The sequence below is a fragment of the Bos javanicus genome, chromosome 19 (assembly GCF_032452875.1).
Source record: "Bos javanicus breed banteng chromosome 19, ARS-OSU_banteng_1.0, whole genome shotgun sequence".
Lineage (NCBI taxonomy): Eukaryota > Metazoa > Chordata > Mammalia > Artiodactyla > Bovidae > Bos > Bos javanicus.
In genome coordinates, this window is record NC_083886.1 from 44,214,955 (window position 1) to 44,231,415 (window position 16,461).

General features: G+C 54.3%; 1 protein-coding gene across 5 annotated transcripts; it reads left to right on the plus strand.

Annotated features, from left to right (window-relative positions):
- Positions 1-34: 34 nt before the first annotated feature.
- WNK4 (WNK lysine deficient protein kinase 4) lies at positions 35-15,816 on the plus strand. Of its 5 annotated transcripts, none has more exons than XM_061391898.1 (19): positions 35-1,655; positions 3,098-3,270; positions 4,064-4,284; positions 4,617-4,774; positions 5,324-5,412; positions 5,514-5,730; positions 7,450-7,714; positions 7,937-8,058; positions 8,284-8,342; positions 8,420-8,537; positions 8,808-8,924; positions 12,711-12,848; positions 13,396-13,450; positions 13,550-14,130; positions 14,226-14,286; positions 14,396-14,804; positions 14,893-15,092; positions 15,256-15,353; positions 15,460-15,816. In XM_061391898.1, exons 1-19 carry the CDS (start codon positions 1,038-1,040, stop codon positions 15,460-15,462), a joined length of 3,702 nt encoding a protein of 1,233 aa, XP_061247882.1. In that variant the 5' UTR covers positions 35-1,037; the 3' UTR covers positions 15,463-15,816. The 5 variants fall into 5 exon arrangements, with proteins under 5 accessions (XP_061247882.1, XP_061247881.1, XP_061247883.1 ...); XM_061391897.1 differs by having other exon boundaries at positions 13,547-14,130; positions 15,460-15,548; XM_061391899.1 differs by having other exon boundaries at positions 13,547-14,130; positions 15,256-15,311; positions 15,460-15,546.
- Positions 15,817-16,461: the final 645 nt, after the last annotated feature.

Here is a 16,461-nt window from a genome sequence, read left to right on the forward strand (position 1 = left end):
TCTGGTAACCAGGCTGAGTGAATCCCCACCTACCTTAGGGGAGAGGTCATCCCGCACTGGGGGACTCTGAGCCTGCAGTTTTACATCTGCTGGGTGGGCTGTGTGAGGGAGTGCTAACGGAACACAGACTGGGGACCTCAGCTTTCTGTGTCTGCAGTGGAATAACTTAATGGCTCCCCTCCCTCACCACCTCCCCATGGAAGTCCTGCACGACGCTGAAGCCCCTCCCTCCATCCATCTGGTCTGGCTCTGGTAGTTGAGGCCAAGGGGAGCTGAGGGGGAGTAAACCGGATATGGACTTTGGTTTATTGGAAACTTTGGCAAACAGAGGGGGGAGGAAGGAGAGCCCACAGAGCAAAAACAGCCACTTTGGCCAGGGCCAGGCTGCGGTTAAGGTGGGGAGTGGAGAGGATGGGTGACCCGGTCCTTGGTTTGGGGGAGGGGCTGGCTCTGTGGTGCACACACCCATCCCTGCGCAGCCCCGAGGGACTGCGACTTCGGAGAAAACCAGATCTTTCCACAGACCTCTGTATTGTCGGCCCGAGGCCATTCTGGACGATTAGGAGGGGGTGGCGCTACCTTATCTGGGGCGTGCAGACTGATGGTAGCCTCCTCCTCACCACCCCCCTTTACTAGGGTCGGGGAGCCGCGGTCACGTTTCATCTCCCTGTCCTAGTAAGGTGCTCCCCCAAACAGGTCTGCGCACTCTTAGTGTGCGAGGACACAGTCTCTCACCGGGCTCCGGCTACGGAAAGAGACTGAGGGCGGGTGCTCCGGGAGGCCAGGAGGAGGAGGGCCAGCGGCCGGGGGCGGGGCAGTGGCCGAGGTGAGGGGCTGCGCCAGGGGTTCCACTGCATGGGCAGCTCCGAGGGGGCGGCTCTGGGGGGTAAGGGCGGGGCGGAGGCGGGGTGGGGGCGGAGCTGCGGGGCAGGAGAGCCGGGCCTGGGGCCCCAGTAGCTCAGCCGGAGCACTGCGCACCCAGCCAGTCGTCCTGTCAGGCCTCCCGGCTTACCGCCTGCAGTGCCCGGTCCTTCCTCATGCTGGCACCCCCGGCCCCAGAGACCGAAGTCCCCATGTCCCAGGCGGAGGCTGACCTGCCCCTGCGGCCCCCGCCGACCCTTGCCGCGGCGGGGCCGCCCCGCCTCGGGCCCCCTTCCCGCCGGGTGCGCCGCTTCTCCGGGAAGGCTGAGCCCCGGCCGCGCTCTTCCCGTCTCAGCCGCCGCAGCTCAGTCGACTTGGGGCTACTGAGCTCTTGGTCCCAGCCAGCCTCACCCGTTCCGGAGCCCCCTGATCCGCCGGACTCCGCTGGTTCCGGCCCCGCGATGAGCCCACCGCCCAGCTCTGAGGAGCCCCTTGAGGGCATGTGGACCACGGGCGCCCCTGTGAAGCCTGCAGACTCCGAGCGTTTGGAGCCCGCCGGCTCCACAGGAGGGTCGGGGTCCCGGGAACAGCCGAGGATCACCGAGGCGGCGGCGGCCCGGGAGCGGCGGCGGGAGCAAGAGGAAAAAGAGGACACGGAGACCCAGGCTGTGGCAACGTCCCCGGACGGCCGATACCTCAAGTTTGACATCGAGATTGGACGTGGCTCGTTCAAGACGGTGTATCGAGGGCTGGACACCGACACCACGGTGGAGGTGGCCTGGTGTGAGCTGCAGGTGCGGCTGGGCGCTCCCTCGGTGACGCCACGGGATGGGACCTTTGGAGGTCTTGGGATGGGAGACCCAGGGAACAGCAGCAAGGGGGATGTATTTTTCCAGTCAAATGTCCGGACACTTGTCCCACTTGCTCTGATGATCCATGGACCTGGCTGATTCCAGGCTGCAGAAGGATAAGCTGAGGCAGGTGTTGTTTGGTAGCTCCCCTGTGGATTTAAGACATTCTTACTTTTCCGGCTCCATCTCAACCCTGAGAGCTGGAAAGAAAATAAGATGGGAAATTGGGTAGGGAGCCAGCTCAGACCTGAGGGGTGGCTCACCAGTTTCCTGCAGTGGTTACCCACTGTCTCCTCCTCTCCCTTCCCCTTAAGTCCTGAGACCCTCAGTGTGACCCTGATCCTCCTTTTTCCTTGCCTTGGATCTTTGCAGATTAGAAGGCTGGAATGATGGAGGCCAGGAGCTGGGACAGGGTCCTCTCCACTTCCAGAAGATACAGGGCTATTGTAGCAGGACAGGGCCTTCCCACATCCCTTCTGGAACAAACTTCTGGACTTCGCCATGGCTGGGGGAGGGGGAGACAGGAGCTCCAGCCCTGGCCTGAGTCCAGTCCTGCTCCTCATCCCACTGCCTACCTGAGCTATCCTCTCCCCAGACCAAAAGCACTGAGCCCCATGGGCTTTAGGGGTATGCTGGCTTGAAGGACCTTCCTCCCATAGAGGGGAAACCCAGTTAAGTCTGAGCTAGTAGCTTTGGATTCAGACTGAGGGGACAGAGCCTGGAGGAAGGGTCCTCCCCTCCAGCCCTGGCACTGAGCTTGCCCCTTGTGCCTGCCAGTGCCACACCCCAGGCTTTAGGCCAGGCCAGGAGAAGCGTCCAAACTAGGGGTTAGAGGGGGTGGAGGAAGGAGATGGGGGAAAGCGAGACAGCTATGGAGCAGGGGGCGGTCTCCTGGCACCTGGTCCTGGATCCCTTCTCTTTGTCTGTACCTCCCTCTGCAGTCCTTCTCCCTGGATCTAGCAGTTACCAGTTTCTGAGGCCAATCCCCTTGCCGGCCCCAATTCTCTGCCCGCCTGCCTGCTTGCTGCCTGCCCGCTGCCAGCCCCCGGGCGTCCCTTCCCGCCCCACGGCCGGCCTGGGCGGCTACAAAGGCGCTATTGAGTTCAGAGCTCCTGGACCGGGCTGCATAAAAGCTCTTGTGTCCAGGAGGGGGTCCAGGGGGCGGCCCCAAGCCCATAGTGGGCGTGTCCTTGGAGCGGCCCAGGGGGCGCAAACCGGGAACTCCGGGTCTACAATCCTGTTGGCGAATGATCCCACCCACACAGTCCCATCTGTTGGCTCCTACCCTCACCGCTCCTCCAAGCCCCGCCGCATGTGTCCCCATCCCCCTCTTCGTGGGGGTCCTGGGCCTGAGGTGACCGTGATCCCCGTCCCCTACCCCACAGACTCGGAAACTGTCTCGAGCCGAGCGGCAGCGATTCTCGGAGGAGGTGGAGATGCTCAAGGGGCTGCAGCACCCCAACATTGTCCGCTTCTACGACTCCTGGAAGTCGGTGCTGAGGGGCCAGGTTTGCATCGTGCTGGTCACCGAACTCATGACCTCGGGCACGCTCAAGACGTGAGCTCCGCGCCTGCTGGTGGTAGTTGGGAGGACTGGTGGTGGGAGGTCGCCACTGCTTCTGGAGGAGCCTGGCCTCCTCAGACTGTACACGCAGGTCCCAAACCGGGCTCACTCTCTTATCCTCGCCTCTTGAGTGTCTGGAGGCCTGCAGTGCCCCCTAAAGAGTCCTCCACCATGCTACCCCTCTCCTCTCCAAGCTATCCTATCTTCCTGGAATCTGGTCTTATCACTTCTCTCCTTAAAACCCCTTTGAACTATCCCACCGCCCTCCGGATAAAGTCCATTCTTTCTAGCGACTGCTCACAAAGTCCTTATAGGATCCAGCCTACATTCCGGACAAAGCAAATTCCCAGCACCTCCTCCCACCCTGTGCCGTCACTTGTTGTCTCCGTGCCTTTAAGCACGCCTTCCTTCTGCCTGCAAGGTCTTCATCTCTTCCCATTTTCACCCTTGAACTCCTACTCATCCTTCAAGACACCACAGAAAAGTTATTTCCTCTAGGAAGCCCTCCCCCACGTCCGGGGAAGCTAGTCATCCCTTCCGCGCTTCCACAGCACCTTGGCGGCGGCCATATCTTGAATTTACCCGTTTTGTAACCTTCTGTCTACCTGCCACACCCCCTGACTGCCTTTCTGTCTGAGACTGGGCGCGGATCTGTGCTAGGAGAAGCTAGCGGCAGATGCGTGGGCGGGAGTGGGTGGGGCTACGGGGAGGAGAACCTCCCAGTGGTGGGCTCCCTCCCCATCCTCTGTGTTCCTTGTTCTGACCCTAGCTGTGCGTCCTCCCCTAGATACCTGAGGCGGTTCCGTGAGATGAAACCACGAGTCCTTCAGCGCTGGAGCCGCCAAATCCTGCGGGGGCTCCATTTCCTACACTCCCGAGTACCCCCTATCCTGCACCGAGACCTCAAGTGTGACAACGTCTTTATCACCGGCCCTTCGGGCTCCGTTAAGATCGGGGACCTGGGCCTGGCCACGCTCAAGCGCGCCTCCTTCGCCAAGAGCGTCATCGGTGCGTCGCTCCAGGAGGATCCTTGCCACTCCTACCCTCCCTCCCCTTCCCCTGTCGGGAGAGAGCCTGGGGACCCCCTGCCCCTAGTAGATTTAGAAGGGTAATTAGAGTTAGAACCCCTCCACGGAGTTAGAAAACCACGGGGAAGATGAGACTTGTAGCGTGTCCTCTTCCCCACAACCCCCCCCCCCCAACACACACACACACACGACGAGAAGGGGTGAGTCTCTTGCACTCCAGAATTCGCGGGGTTGCCCCCACCCCCACTTGTACTTTCAAGGAGAGGGACGAAGCCAGAAAGGAGGCACTAACGTCTGCTGTGGATCCTGCAGGGACCCCGGAGTTCATGGCCCCAGAGATGTACGAGGAAAAGTACGATGAGGCCGTGGACGTGTACGCGTTTGGCATGTGCATGCTGGAGATGGCGACCTCGGAGTACCCCTACTCAGAGTGCCAGAATGCCGCTCAAATCTACCGCAAGGTCACCTCGGTGAGAGGGAGGAGAGGGAATCACAAGTCCCCCTTCCATTTGGCTGCCCCGGCCACCCCGCGGTCAATGCCCTTTCCCTTAATGAAAACGGGGTAGACACAAAGACGCCCCGGTGAACACTGAAGGTTACTGGATGCACTCACGGCCTCTCCAATACAGGCTTTTTAGAATAACGATGTGTGTAGCGCTCCCTAGAGATTACAGATGATTCAAATCCAATCTCTCATCCGATCGTATCCGCTGCCCCGCGGGGTGAGCAGGGCAAATGTTCTGCCCTGCATTTTACAAATGAGGACACCGGCTCAGCGAGAGCCTGGTTCAAGGTCGCACTGTCATACGTGTGTGTGTGTGTGTGTGTGTGTGTGTGTGTGGGGGGGGGGGGGGTCGGGGCGGGGGGACTGGGATTTGAAATCACAACTTCTAAACGCGTAGCTGGTGCTTTGGCAACTGCAAGAGCTGCCGCCTCGGGCTGGGGCGGGGTGGGAGGGGGAAGTCAGCAGAGAGCTGGGGCACAGAGAGCGGGAGGCCTCATGCAACCACATTCCCCAGGGCACGAAACCCAACAGCTTCTACAAGGTGAAGATGCCCGAGGTAAAGGAGATCATTGAAGGCTGCATCCGCACGGATAAGAATGAGAGGTGGGTGGAGGGGGCAGGGCGGAGGGGGGTGGGGTGATGGGGAGGGCGGGCGGCGGGCGGCGGCGGCGGTGGGGCTCTGCTCAAGCTGGCACCGCCCTTAGGTTCACCATCCACGACCTTCTGGCTCACGCCTTCTTCCGCGAGGAGCGCGGCGTGCACGTGGAGTTGGCGGAGGAGGACGACGGAGAGAAGCCGGACCTCAAGCTCTGGCTGCGCATGGAGGACGCGCGGCGAGGGGGGCGCCCACGGGACAACCAGGCCATCGAGTTCTTGTTCCAGTTGGGCCGGGACGCGGCAGAGGAGGTGGCTCAGGAGATGGTGAGCGGAGGACAGCATACCTGCTGCGTAACGTATGAGGGGCGTGTGGACCTCAACCGGAGGGGCCAGTGCCTTGCGGGTGCGATGTCTGGGCGGTGGGTTGTCTGGGCGGTGGGTTGTCTGGGTGGTGGGTTGTCTGGGTGGTGGGCTCAACGAAGCCCTCTCCGAGTCTCCTACGAGTGTCTCCCTGCTGCCCTCGCCTTAACGCACCTGCGGGCACACTTAGTGTTCTCCGCAAGTCGAAGATTTCCTTTTCCAGCCCTGGGTCCCTCAACCTCCCTGTTTTAACTTCCTGCTGATCCGGTTTTCCCTAATTGTCCTTCTCTCCGTGTTATCTATTTTTCCCTTTCTTGTTTCCCCCACCCCATCTTTTTCTTGATCTTGCTTCATGCTTGGAACCGTGCATTTGAGAAAGCCTGTCGGCTCTAGAGTTAAAGTTAAATGCGTCTTTCCATTTCAGCAGGCCCTCCATTACTGGACGGGTCCCCATCAGTCTTGTTTTATACCAGGATACATTCCCATCTTTCTCCTCCACAAGACTACAAGGTCTTGAGGGCAGAGACTATGTGTATTGACCCTTCTGCCCCTGACAGTGCTTAGCAAGTGATGGGAACTCAGTTAACCACCCACATCTTAGAGCCCTCTCACGTGCATCTGATGGTTGTTACCAACCCTGCATAGAGTGATTTTATCTGATTTACTGCTGAGGAAATGAAAGCTCAAAGAAGCTGAATATCTTGTACCAGGTCGCAAGCAAGTGGCACAACTGACTCAGGTTGTTCAGATTTTGAGTCAGCTCATCCTGCCCCACCTCCTTTACCTGTCCAGCGAAGCTTGTTATTGAAATGAATAAGGATAATGCATAGAAGCTGGTGGACCAGGAGAGGCATATATGAGAGGCAGAAAATGTGGGGATGGTTTAGGAAGGTCTGAGGTGGGAAGGGAAAGAGTATGATATTCTTGATGGAAAAATGCAGTTGAAAGGGTGGGAATCATCTGTTGGTGGATCTGGGTCAAGAACCTAAGAATGTGTTTGAAATAAGACATAGGAGTCAGTCTCTGTAACCGAGCTCAAATCTGACCTGAGATTGGGACCTGATCCATTACATACAGAGGTTCTTGACTTTGACACTAGTGACATCATTGTTCGGGAGACTGTGCTATACTGTTGTAGGTTGTTGAGAAGAATCCCTGGCATCAACTTAGTAGATCCCGGTGGGATCACCCCCCAAGTTGTGACAACTAAAAATATCTACAGATATTTTTCTCCACCATCCCCCCAGAACAACTGACTTAGAGTATAACCTTGAACTGGTCACTTACTTTACTTATTTCTAAAATAGAGTTGATAAGACCTATCTCAGAAGGTTGCTGGAAGGATTTAATGATGATATGGTAAAGAGTTGCCAGTTGGATTTCTCTGGTGATCCAGTGGCTAGGACTCCATGCTACTAATGCAGGGAGTCCAGGTTTGATCCCTGGTCAGGGAACTAGATTCCACGTGCTGCAACTGAAGATCTTACTTGCCACAACAAAGATCCAGCGCAGTCAAGTAAATAAATGACTTTTTAAAAAATGCCAGTTGTGGACACAGTGGGTAATCAATATATGTTCCTTTTCTTGTATATCCTAGAGGCCTCAAGAAGGTGTCCTGATGGGGCTTTGTTGGGAGACGGTGAATCTCACCTCAAACTGTGTTCCTCACCCTTCCAACTCCAGGTGGCCCTGGGCTTAGTGTGTGAAGCTGATTACCAGCCAGTGGCTCGTGCAGTGCGTGAACGGGTTGCTGCCATCCAGCGAAAGCGTGAGAAGCTGCGTAAAGCTAGGGAGTTGGAGGCCCTCCCCCCAGCGCCGAGACCCCCACCAGCAGCTGTCCCCATGACTCCTGGTCCCTCCAGTGCCTTCCCTCCTGAGCCCGAGGAGCCAGAGGCAGACCAGCACCAGCCCTTCCTCTTCCGCCATGCCAGCTATTCATCTACCACCTGTAAGTCACCTTTAACATCCCAGAACCCTTGACCTCTGCCCCCCTACCCAGACGTTTAACCCAACAGCACTGTCACTTACCCAGCCTTCCACATCTAGCCAGGGCTCCTTCTGGGAAAGAACTCTCCCACAGCCCCAGGCCCCCTCCTTGCTCAGGCAGTCCCCTGCTCAGCCATCACCCCCCTTTATTTCCCCTTTTTTGATCCCCTCCCTCCCCCACCAGCGGATTGCGAGACTGATGGCTACCTCAGCTCTTCCGGCTTCCTGGATGCCTCAGACCCTGCCCTTCAGCCCCCTAGTGGGGTGCCATCCAGCCCCGCTGAGTCCCATCTCCGCCTGCCCGCGGTGAGAGGGGGTCACATGGGGGGGCTCCCAGCTATTCCAAGCCTATGACCTAGCTCTCACCCTGTAAAACCCAACACTATGACCTGGCCCCATGTCCTTGGAAATCCACCACTCTTGTCCTCATCTTTATTCCCTCTGCCTAGTACCCCAGCACCCTTGATATCGTCTTCTTGGAACCCAACAAGTTATCCTCCCCTGACCTCATGAACCTATATCCTGTTTCAGGCTTTTGCTCTATCCATTCCACGTTCTGGCCCCGGCAATGACTTTTCCCCTGGAGAGAGGTAAGTTCTGGTCTGAGTGGGGGCTTCAAGGTGAGCTATATGGAGCTCTGGGGTTCAGTGTCTTTTCCCTTTTCCAGTTATGCCTCAGATGCAGCATCAGGCCTTAGTGATGTGGGAGAAGGGATGGAACGGATGAGGAGACCCCCAGGGAAAAACCTCCGGCGTAGACCTCGATCCCGGCTTCGGGTCACAAGTGTAAGGAAGGGGCACTGGAGTTTGGGAATAACCTACAGGGCCTGGATGGAACTGTCAGTGATGGGAGTGCGGTCAGCCAGAAAAGGCGAGAAGCACTGTGTTACTGGTAGCCAAGAGGCCACCAGTCATGTTTTCAATACGAGACTTTGGGGGCAGAATCTGCTTCTCTCCGGTTCCAATCTGGCCACTGTGACTTGGGTGGAGAAGGGTGGGGACACTTGATGAAGACAGAGCTTGACCTCCTCCCTTCTGCTGACTTTGACTCTGAAGGTCTCAGACCAGAATGACAGAGTGGTTGAATGCCAGCTGCAGACGCACAACAGCAAGATGGTGACCTTCCGATTTGATCTGGATGGGGACAGCCCAGAAGAGATCGCAGCTGCCATGGTGAGGGAGAGATGAGAGCACATTCTAATGGTCTGAGACAAGAGTCTCCCTCCTGATGTCCCCGGGTGCTGAACTGCCCCGCCCCCCGCCCCCCACAATCCAAGGACAAGGGTTTCAAGCTGGCGGGCCCTCAGTGCAGTGACACTGAAGACGTATCTGCCTTTGTTTGGGAGGAGATTTCTGTTTATCCAGGGAGGTTTGGATCCTCAGCTGGAGCAACTTGAGACTAACACAGGATATCCACAAGTGCTGCAGTGAAGTGTATGCACACTAGACACGTGATGCTGTGGCTGTAAGGAGAGGATGGGCTGTAAGGGAAGGGTCAGCAGCGCAAGAGGAAGGACTCACGCAAGGTCTTGACAGATGAGTCGGAATGGCAGTGAAGAGTAGAAAGGGCGTGTCTAGTGGTGGTATGGCAAAGGAGAGGCATGGGAACAGGGAGTGACTTGAAGTATAGGGCTGGGAGGGCTTCTTGAGGAGACCTTTGTCACTGGAATTAAGGGTTCCTCTTGGAAGCAATAAGATCCTGCTGTAAAGCAGAGAACTATATTCAGTATCCTAGGTAGTAAATCATAATGGAAAAGAATATTAAGAAAGAATGTGTATATATACATATATATTATATGTATATAATCACTTTGCTGTACAGCAGAACTTAACACAACATTGTAAGTCAACTATACTTCAATTTAAAAAAAGTTTTGTAGAAGTGAGGTTGGGCATGTAATGTGGGCTTAAGCATGTAATGTGAGCGTGTAATGTGTAATGGAGTCTTAAGAGTTAAATGTGTAATGCCGTGAGAATAGGTTTTAAGACTGCTCTGTTGTGGGATGTGGGAGAGGGCTGTGGGTAGAGTATCCAGTTGGGAGATGGACACAAGAAGCCAGATATGGTCCAAGGAGAGAATGGATTATGGAGGGGGAGGAAGAAGAGGGGTGAATCTGGGGGTTATTTTGGGAAAAATAACCTACTGTGTCATCCAGTAATTGATTGCCATAGTACAGTGTACATAGAACATGGTCAGTAAATACTTGATGAATTGACATGAGAGGGAGTTAGGGCAAGGGCTATCAAGGGTGACCTGTAGCTTGGAGGAACTCATAGGAATAGGCCATCAAAGGAGATAAGTTTTAAAATGAGAGTATGGCTTCGTTTTTTGGAGGGGGTATCATGATGAGCTTGAATGACAGAGGGGCAGGCAAGATAAGATCCTCCATAAGTAAGCAGAATATGGGTCAGGCAGGACTGGCAGGAGTGGATCTGGGAGTCTCAGCACAGAGCTGAGCATGAGAGAAGATGGGCCTGCAAAGCCAGAGGTATAGAGGAGTATCTTAGTAGATACCCCCAGTTCCGGAACGGGGAGCAGGGATAGGTTATCAAAGGACAGAATTGGAACCTGAGACAGAAGGAACTCTGGAATATTTTAGTAAAAACTGAGGAAGGAGATTGCTTCGAGGAGGCATAGGGTGAGGCCTGAGGCAAGACCACACTGGCTTTTGTCAGGAGGAGGTCTTTGTGGGAGACCAGTTTCAGTGGAATGGGGGCAGTGGCTGCCAGCCTCTGGGATGCGGGAGGGAAGGGAATGGAGGAAACGTCAGACTTCAGGAACTCCCTCTAAATCTTCCTCTCCATCATGTTATTCAGCTTGTGTCAGGGACAAAGACAAAACAGCACCTGGCATGCAGGCTTATCCACTTCTGTCAAGCCACTCAGACCTTCAAGAATCTTTCATCCAGCCACACTGGTTTCTGAATGGTCCTCTGAAGAGGCCTACTTGCCTTTTCAGCTTCTGCTTCCATCTTTTCAGCAGTCTTTCTCCCTGGGAGCTTTCTCTATGGGCTTTCAAGCCCAATTCAGATCCCACACAACCAGAGGGACCCTGTCCCTGAACCCAGGGTCCATTGCCTTCTTTTCTTTCCTTACTAGCCCACCCTCTCTTTCTCTGCAGCAGAATTCTCTCAAGACTTTAAATTTGCTCTTTTGCCCCCAAATTGGTAGTGGCTACCTGTGGTTACAGAGTAAGGTTCAAATTCTGGAGTATGACCTTTAAAATTCACAGCACTCTTCAGCTGTACTTCAGTCTTCGCTATTTTGTGAATGTGCCCTTTGCTGCCTCAGAACAGTGCAGAACAGAGGAAAGGATGGAGGTTCACATAAGACCTGAGTTCCAACTTCAGCTCTGTTAGCTACTAATTTGGCAAACTTGGGCAAGTTTCTTAATCTCTCTGAACTTCATCAGTAAAATGGAGGGGATATTACTTATTTTGCAAAGATGTTCTGATGGGCTTCCCTGGTGGCTCAGATAGTAAAGAATCTGCCTACAGTGCGGGAGACCCGCCTTTGATCCCTGGGTCAGGAAGATCCCCTGGAGAAGCAAATGGCAACACACTCCAGTATTCTTACCTGGAGAATTCCATGGACAGAGGAGCCTGGAGGGCTACAGTCCATTGGATAGCAAAGAGTTGGGATGCAACTGAGTGACTAACACTTCTCACTTTTCTTATGTAATATATGAGAAATGATATAGCATGTATGAGAAGTGAAATGATAAAAGTATGGGAAATGTCCACACGTGGTAGATACTCAATAAAGGGTTGCTTTTCTTAGTCATCCTTCAAGACTCAGCTCTGGAGCCATCTCAGCTGCCCGCTGTCCCCTGAAGTGTTATGAACTGCTTTCTTCTTGGAATGGTGTTTTATTTTATTTATTTCTACTTATTTATTTATTGTTGGCCAAGCCATGTGGCAGGTGGGATCTTCCCCTACCAGGGATTGAACCAGGCCCCCTGCTTTGGGAGCGCAGAGTCTTAACCACTGGACTACCAGGGAAGTCCTGAAATGGCATTTTTAAAAATCATGGTAAAAAACATATAACATAAAGTGTGTCATTTTAACCGTCCTGAAGTGCACAGGTCAGTAGTGTAAAGTATATTCATATTGTTGGGCAATAGGTCTCTGGAACTGTTTTATCTTGCCAATCTGAATCTCTACCCATTAAACAGCGGCTCTCCCTTCCCCCTCCGGGAATAGCACTTTTATCTGTACCTCAATCATAAATGCCTTACCTGCCTTGGGCTGACTTGAAGTCTGTTGAGTTATATATGTGTGTGTCTCTTCCACTAAGATTTTGGGCTTCTCTGAGACCAGGACAGTGTTTTCTGCTTCCTTGTTCCCTCAAAGAATCTAGCCTATGCCTGGTGCATAAAACACTCAATTAAGTGTTTGTAGACCTGAATGCTGGCACATAAAACACTCAGTAAGTGTTTGTGGACCTGAATGTTACATTTATCACATATTGCCTTATTTTTACTTAACTCTGTGGAGCTGTGTTTATGTGGATCTGTGTGGCACATTTTACAAGCTGTATGAGCAGAGTTGTGTCCAAAAACAGGTGAGGCATCAGTGGAAATATAACTCAGGTTTTGGCTTTAGAAAGATCTGGGTGCAAATCTCGTGATCTTGGGAAGACTGAACTGCACCTTGTTAAGCATTGGTTAGCATAACTCTAAAGAGACCACATGGAGACCACAGCAAGCTGTTGTTGGTGTCAAATGTGATAAGATATGTAAAGATCTGGTATAAACACGCATGCTATGAAGTTTAGCTCCTTTCCTCTAAGCTGTATTTCTCCTTACAACCACACAGTGCATGGCACACAGCTGATGCTTACTAAATACTTGTTTTAGATTGATGAGCAGAAGCAGTGGGGTGAAGGGTTGGTTTTTTAAAGAAAGGGACAAGTGGAATTAACCGAGCTCCCCTTCCCCTTCCTACTGATTCTCACCAGGTGTACAATGAGTTCATTCTACCCTCGGAGCGAGCTGGATTCCTGAACCGGATTCGGGAGATTATCCAGCGAGTGGAGACCCTGTTGAAGAGAGATACTGGCCCTGTGGAGGCTGCTGAAGACCCTCTGAGTCCCCAGGTCAGACCCCTGTGGGCACCTCCAGGGGGATGGGACTCTGCTACAGGCTTCATTACTTTTTGCCTCCACCAGTCCCCTTGGATCTAACTTGTTGTCATCTCTAGGATCCCAAAACAATGGCTCTGCCCCCATTTAAGAGTCTGATGAAAGCCATGGACTCTTGTTCCAGAAAAATGTGTTCAGTGCATACTTTTAACTCAGTATTTTGACATAATTTCAGACCTGCAGAGAAGTTGCAATAGTTGTACAAAGAACCCCTAGGTGCTCTGTCTAGATTGGCTAGTAGTGTCTTGTCACATGAGCTTTAGCCTTCTCACTTCCTGTCTCCCATCCACGTGTGTGTCCATGCATTCTTGTTTTGGAACCATTTAAGTAAGTTGCAGGTGTCATGCCCCTTTACCACTAAATATTTCTTGAAAACACTTTTGAATCCCTTGAAACTCATCTGTGGACTCACAGAAGCTCATGAGTCCTGGCTTAAGAAGCCCAGCCTCAAATTTTCCATCTAAGACTCAGCTCTTCCCACTGTGACATTTCTCTCTCTCAGGAGGAGTCAGCACCACTGCCTGCTCTCCCGGGGTCCCCCCCAGACCCATCCAGGGGTATGTACTGCATTCTGTCCCTATTCATCCCACCCCTGGGGTTGCTCCATGGGAATGGAGGACTGGAATCTCAACCTCCCCTCCCTCCCTTCCCAGCAGAGCTCCAGAGCAGCACCTCCCTGGAGCAGAGATGCTGGGCAGCTTTTTCCACCTCCACATCTTCTCCTGGAACCCCCTTGTCTCCTGGAAGCTCCTTTTCTCCTGGAACTCCTGTTTTCCCAAGTCCCATCCTTCCCATCACTTCTCCCCCATGTCATCTCAACCCCTCCTCATTCTCCCCAGTTTCTCCTCAGGCCTCCTCAAATCTCTCTCCACACCCCCAAAGCTGTCCACTTCCACTCTCCCCCAGGGCACCCCAGTTTCCAGTCCCATCTGCTCAGTTTCCACAGAGTTCTCTCCTCCCCGATTGTTTCCAGGGCACTCCTGCTCCCTCCTTTCCCCTCTGCCCCTCTGCTTGTCCCCTCCCCTCCACCACCGCAGCCCCTCTCCTCTCTCTGGCTAGTGCCTTCTCTCTGGCTGTGATGACCGTGGCTCAGTCCCTGCTGTCCCCGTCCCCTGGGCTCCTGTCCCAGTCTCCTCCAGCTCCTCCTGGCCCTCTCCCTAGCCTGCCCCCTCCCACTCCCTGTACTCCTTGTGGCCAGGAGTGGCCTTCATCTCTGACAGCTGAGGTGGAGAGTGAGGTGAGTAGGAAACCAAGAGGGATGGGGCGGCGGGAGGAGGGGCGGGTGGGCTTCATTCTGGATCATTTCTCTACTCACAGACCCACACTTTATAGGCCTCTCCAAATCTTGGTCAGCCACTCCCGGGTGAAGCCAGATTGGCGCCCATCTCGAAAGGTGAGACCTTTGACCACTGACTCTCCCCTGCCCATCATTCTCAGTGACTTTATTTCCTACCACCGATTTCTCTTCCTTCTTTCATGATGCCTTCTTTGTCTTGCTGCAGAGGGAAAGCCTCAGCTTGTTGGGCGCTTCCAAGTGACTTCATCCAAGGAGCCAGCTGAGCCTCTTCCCCTGCAGCTGGCATCCCCAACTCCCTCTGGCTCCCTGAAGCCTCCAACCCCTCAGCTGACCTCGGAGAGCTCGGACACAGAGGACAGTGCTGGAGCCAGGCCAGAGGCCAGGGAGGCTCTGGCTGAAAGTGACCGTGCAGCCGAGGGCCTAGGGGCTGGAGCTGAAGAGGAAGGGGATGATGGGCAGGAACCCCAAGTAGGGGGCAGCCCTCCACCCCTGAGCCATCCTAGCCCAGTGTGGATGAGCTACTCCTATAGCAGCCTGTGTCTGAGCAGTGAGGAGTCCGAGAGCAGTGGAGAGGACGAGGAATTCTGGGCTGAGCTGCAGAATCTTCGGCAGAAGTGAGTCTGGGGAGAATGGTGGTCAGGAGGTGGATTTGCCAGAGCTAAGTGTTGGGCCAGCCCTCTCACGGCCCTGGTGTGTCCTCAGGCACTTGTCAGAGGTGGAGGCACTACAGACACTACAGAAACAGGAAATCGAGGACTTGTATAGCAGGCTTGGAAAGCAGCCCCCACCAGGGATCGTGGCCCCTGCTGCTATGCTGTCCAGCCGCCAGCGCCGCCTCTCCAAGGGCAGCTTCCCCACCTCACGGCGCAACAGCCTGCAGCGTTCTGAGCCCCTGGGCCCGGGTGAGACAGAAGTCACCAGCTCCCATTGTTCCAGAGTCCCCTCCCTAGTGATCTGTCTTTCAGGCCCTGGGAATCTGCCCCTTGCTGTGGGGGGACTAGCCCCCCACTTTTCCCTGTGGCCCCTTCCCTCATTCAGTGCTCTCCCTCCCCATCCTGCACCCAGGCATCATGCGAAGGAACTCCCTGAGTGGCAGCAGCACCGGCTCCCAGGAGCAGCGGGCAAGCAAGGGGGTGACATTCGCCGGGGATGTTGGCAGGATGGTGAGGGCGGGCTCAAGGGAGGGAGAGCCCAGGGAATGGTAACTGGCTTTAGCTTCAGCCTCCTCCAGCTCTGGAGGTTCCTTAGTACTTCTTCTTTTTCCTCCAGTGAATTATGAACAGAAGCCATGTGTCTCACCCACACCTGGGCCCACCATGGAGCTTATGCCCTTAGAATCTGCTGACCAACACAACTCTGCGAGGAAGACCTCAGCACTGAGGGAGTAGGAGGCTGGACGGGCATGGACAGTGCCGCTCCCCTAGAAGGAAGAGCCAAACATGTGGGAACTGTTTGCTGTGTGTAGAAGGTGTATGTTCTGTAAATCCTCATCCTTGCCACCTCCCCAGCCGAGAGAGAACCACTAAACAGTCCCACCTGAGTCCAGATGATTCTAGAAGGCACACTCCCAGTTGGAAAGGAGGAGGGAAAATTAGTAGCAGCCAATAAAAATTCTGGAACCTAGAACCTGGTGAATCTGTATGGATCTTAAAAACTGGGCAAAGCTCTGTGGGGGAACTTCCCTGGTGGTCTGGTGGTTAAGGATCCACCTCTCAGTGCAGGGGACATGGGTTCCATTCCTAGTCAGAGAAGATTCCACATGCCACAGGGCAACTAAGCCCATGTACCACAACCACTGAGCCTGCACGCCCTAGAGCTTGTGCTGTGCAGAGAGAAGCCACTGCAATAAGAAGCCCACAGGGAAGAGTAGCGCCTGGTTGCTGCAACTAGAGAAAACCCAACTAGAGTAGCAATGAAGAGCCAGCACAGTCAAAAAAGCTTTGTAGTAGGGTTAGGCAGGGGAGGATTTAGAAGGAATTCCCCTCTCACAATGGGAGGCAGGGGTGGAACCCAGCTTTTGGGCTTCCTGCCAGCAGTTCATGAAGAAACTTCAAGGTCAATAATCCACCTGACCAAGCTAAGATTCCACCCAGACTCCACCTTAGGCCTACAGAAGCAGGCCCCAGTGGAAATTAATAAAAGCTGCTTGTCCATCCTTCCTTTACCTCTGGAGAACGGAAAAGGCAGTAAAGTTGAGCATAGTGTGGGGTTGAGGACAGAAGGGTGACCTTCCTCCCCGCCTGCTCCCTGCCCCCAAGAGCTGGTTCAGTC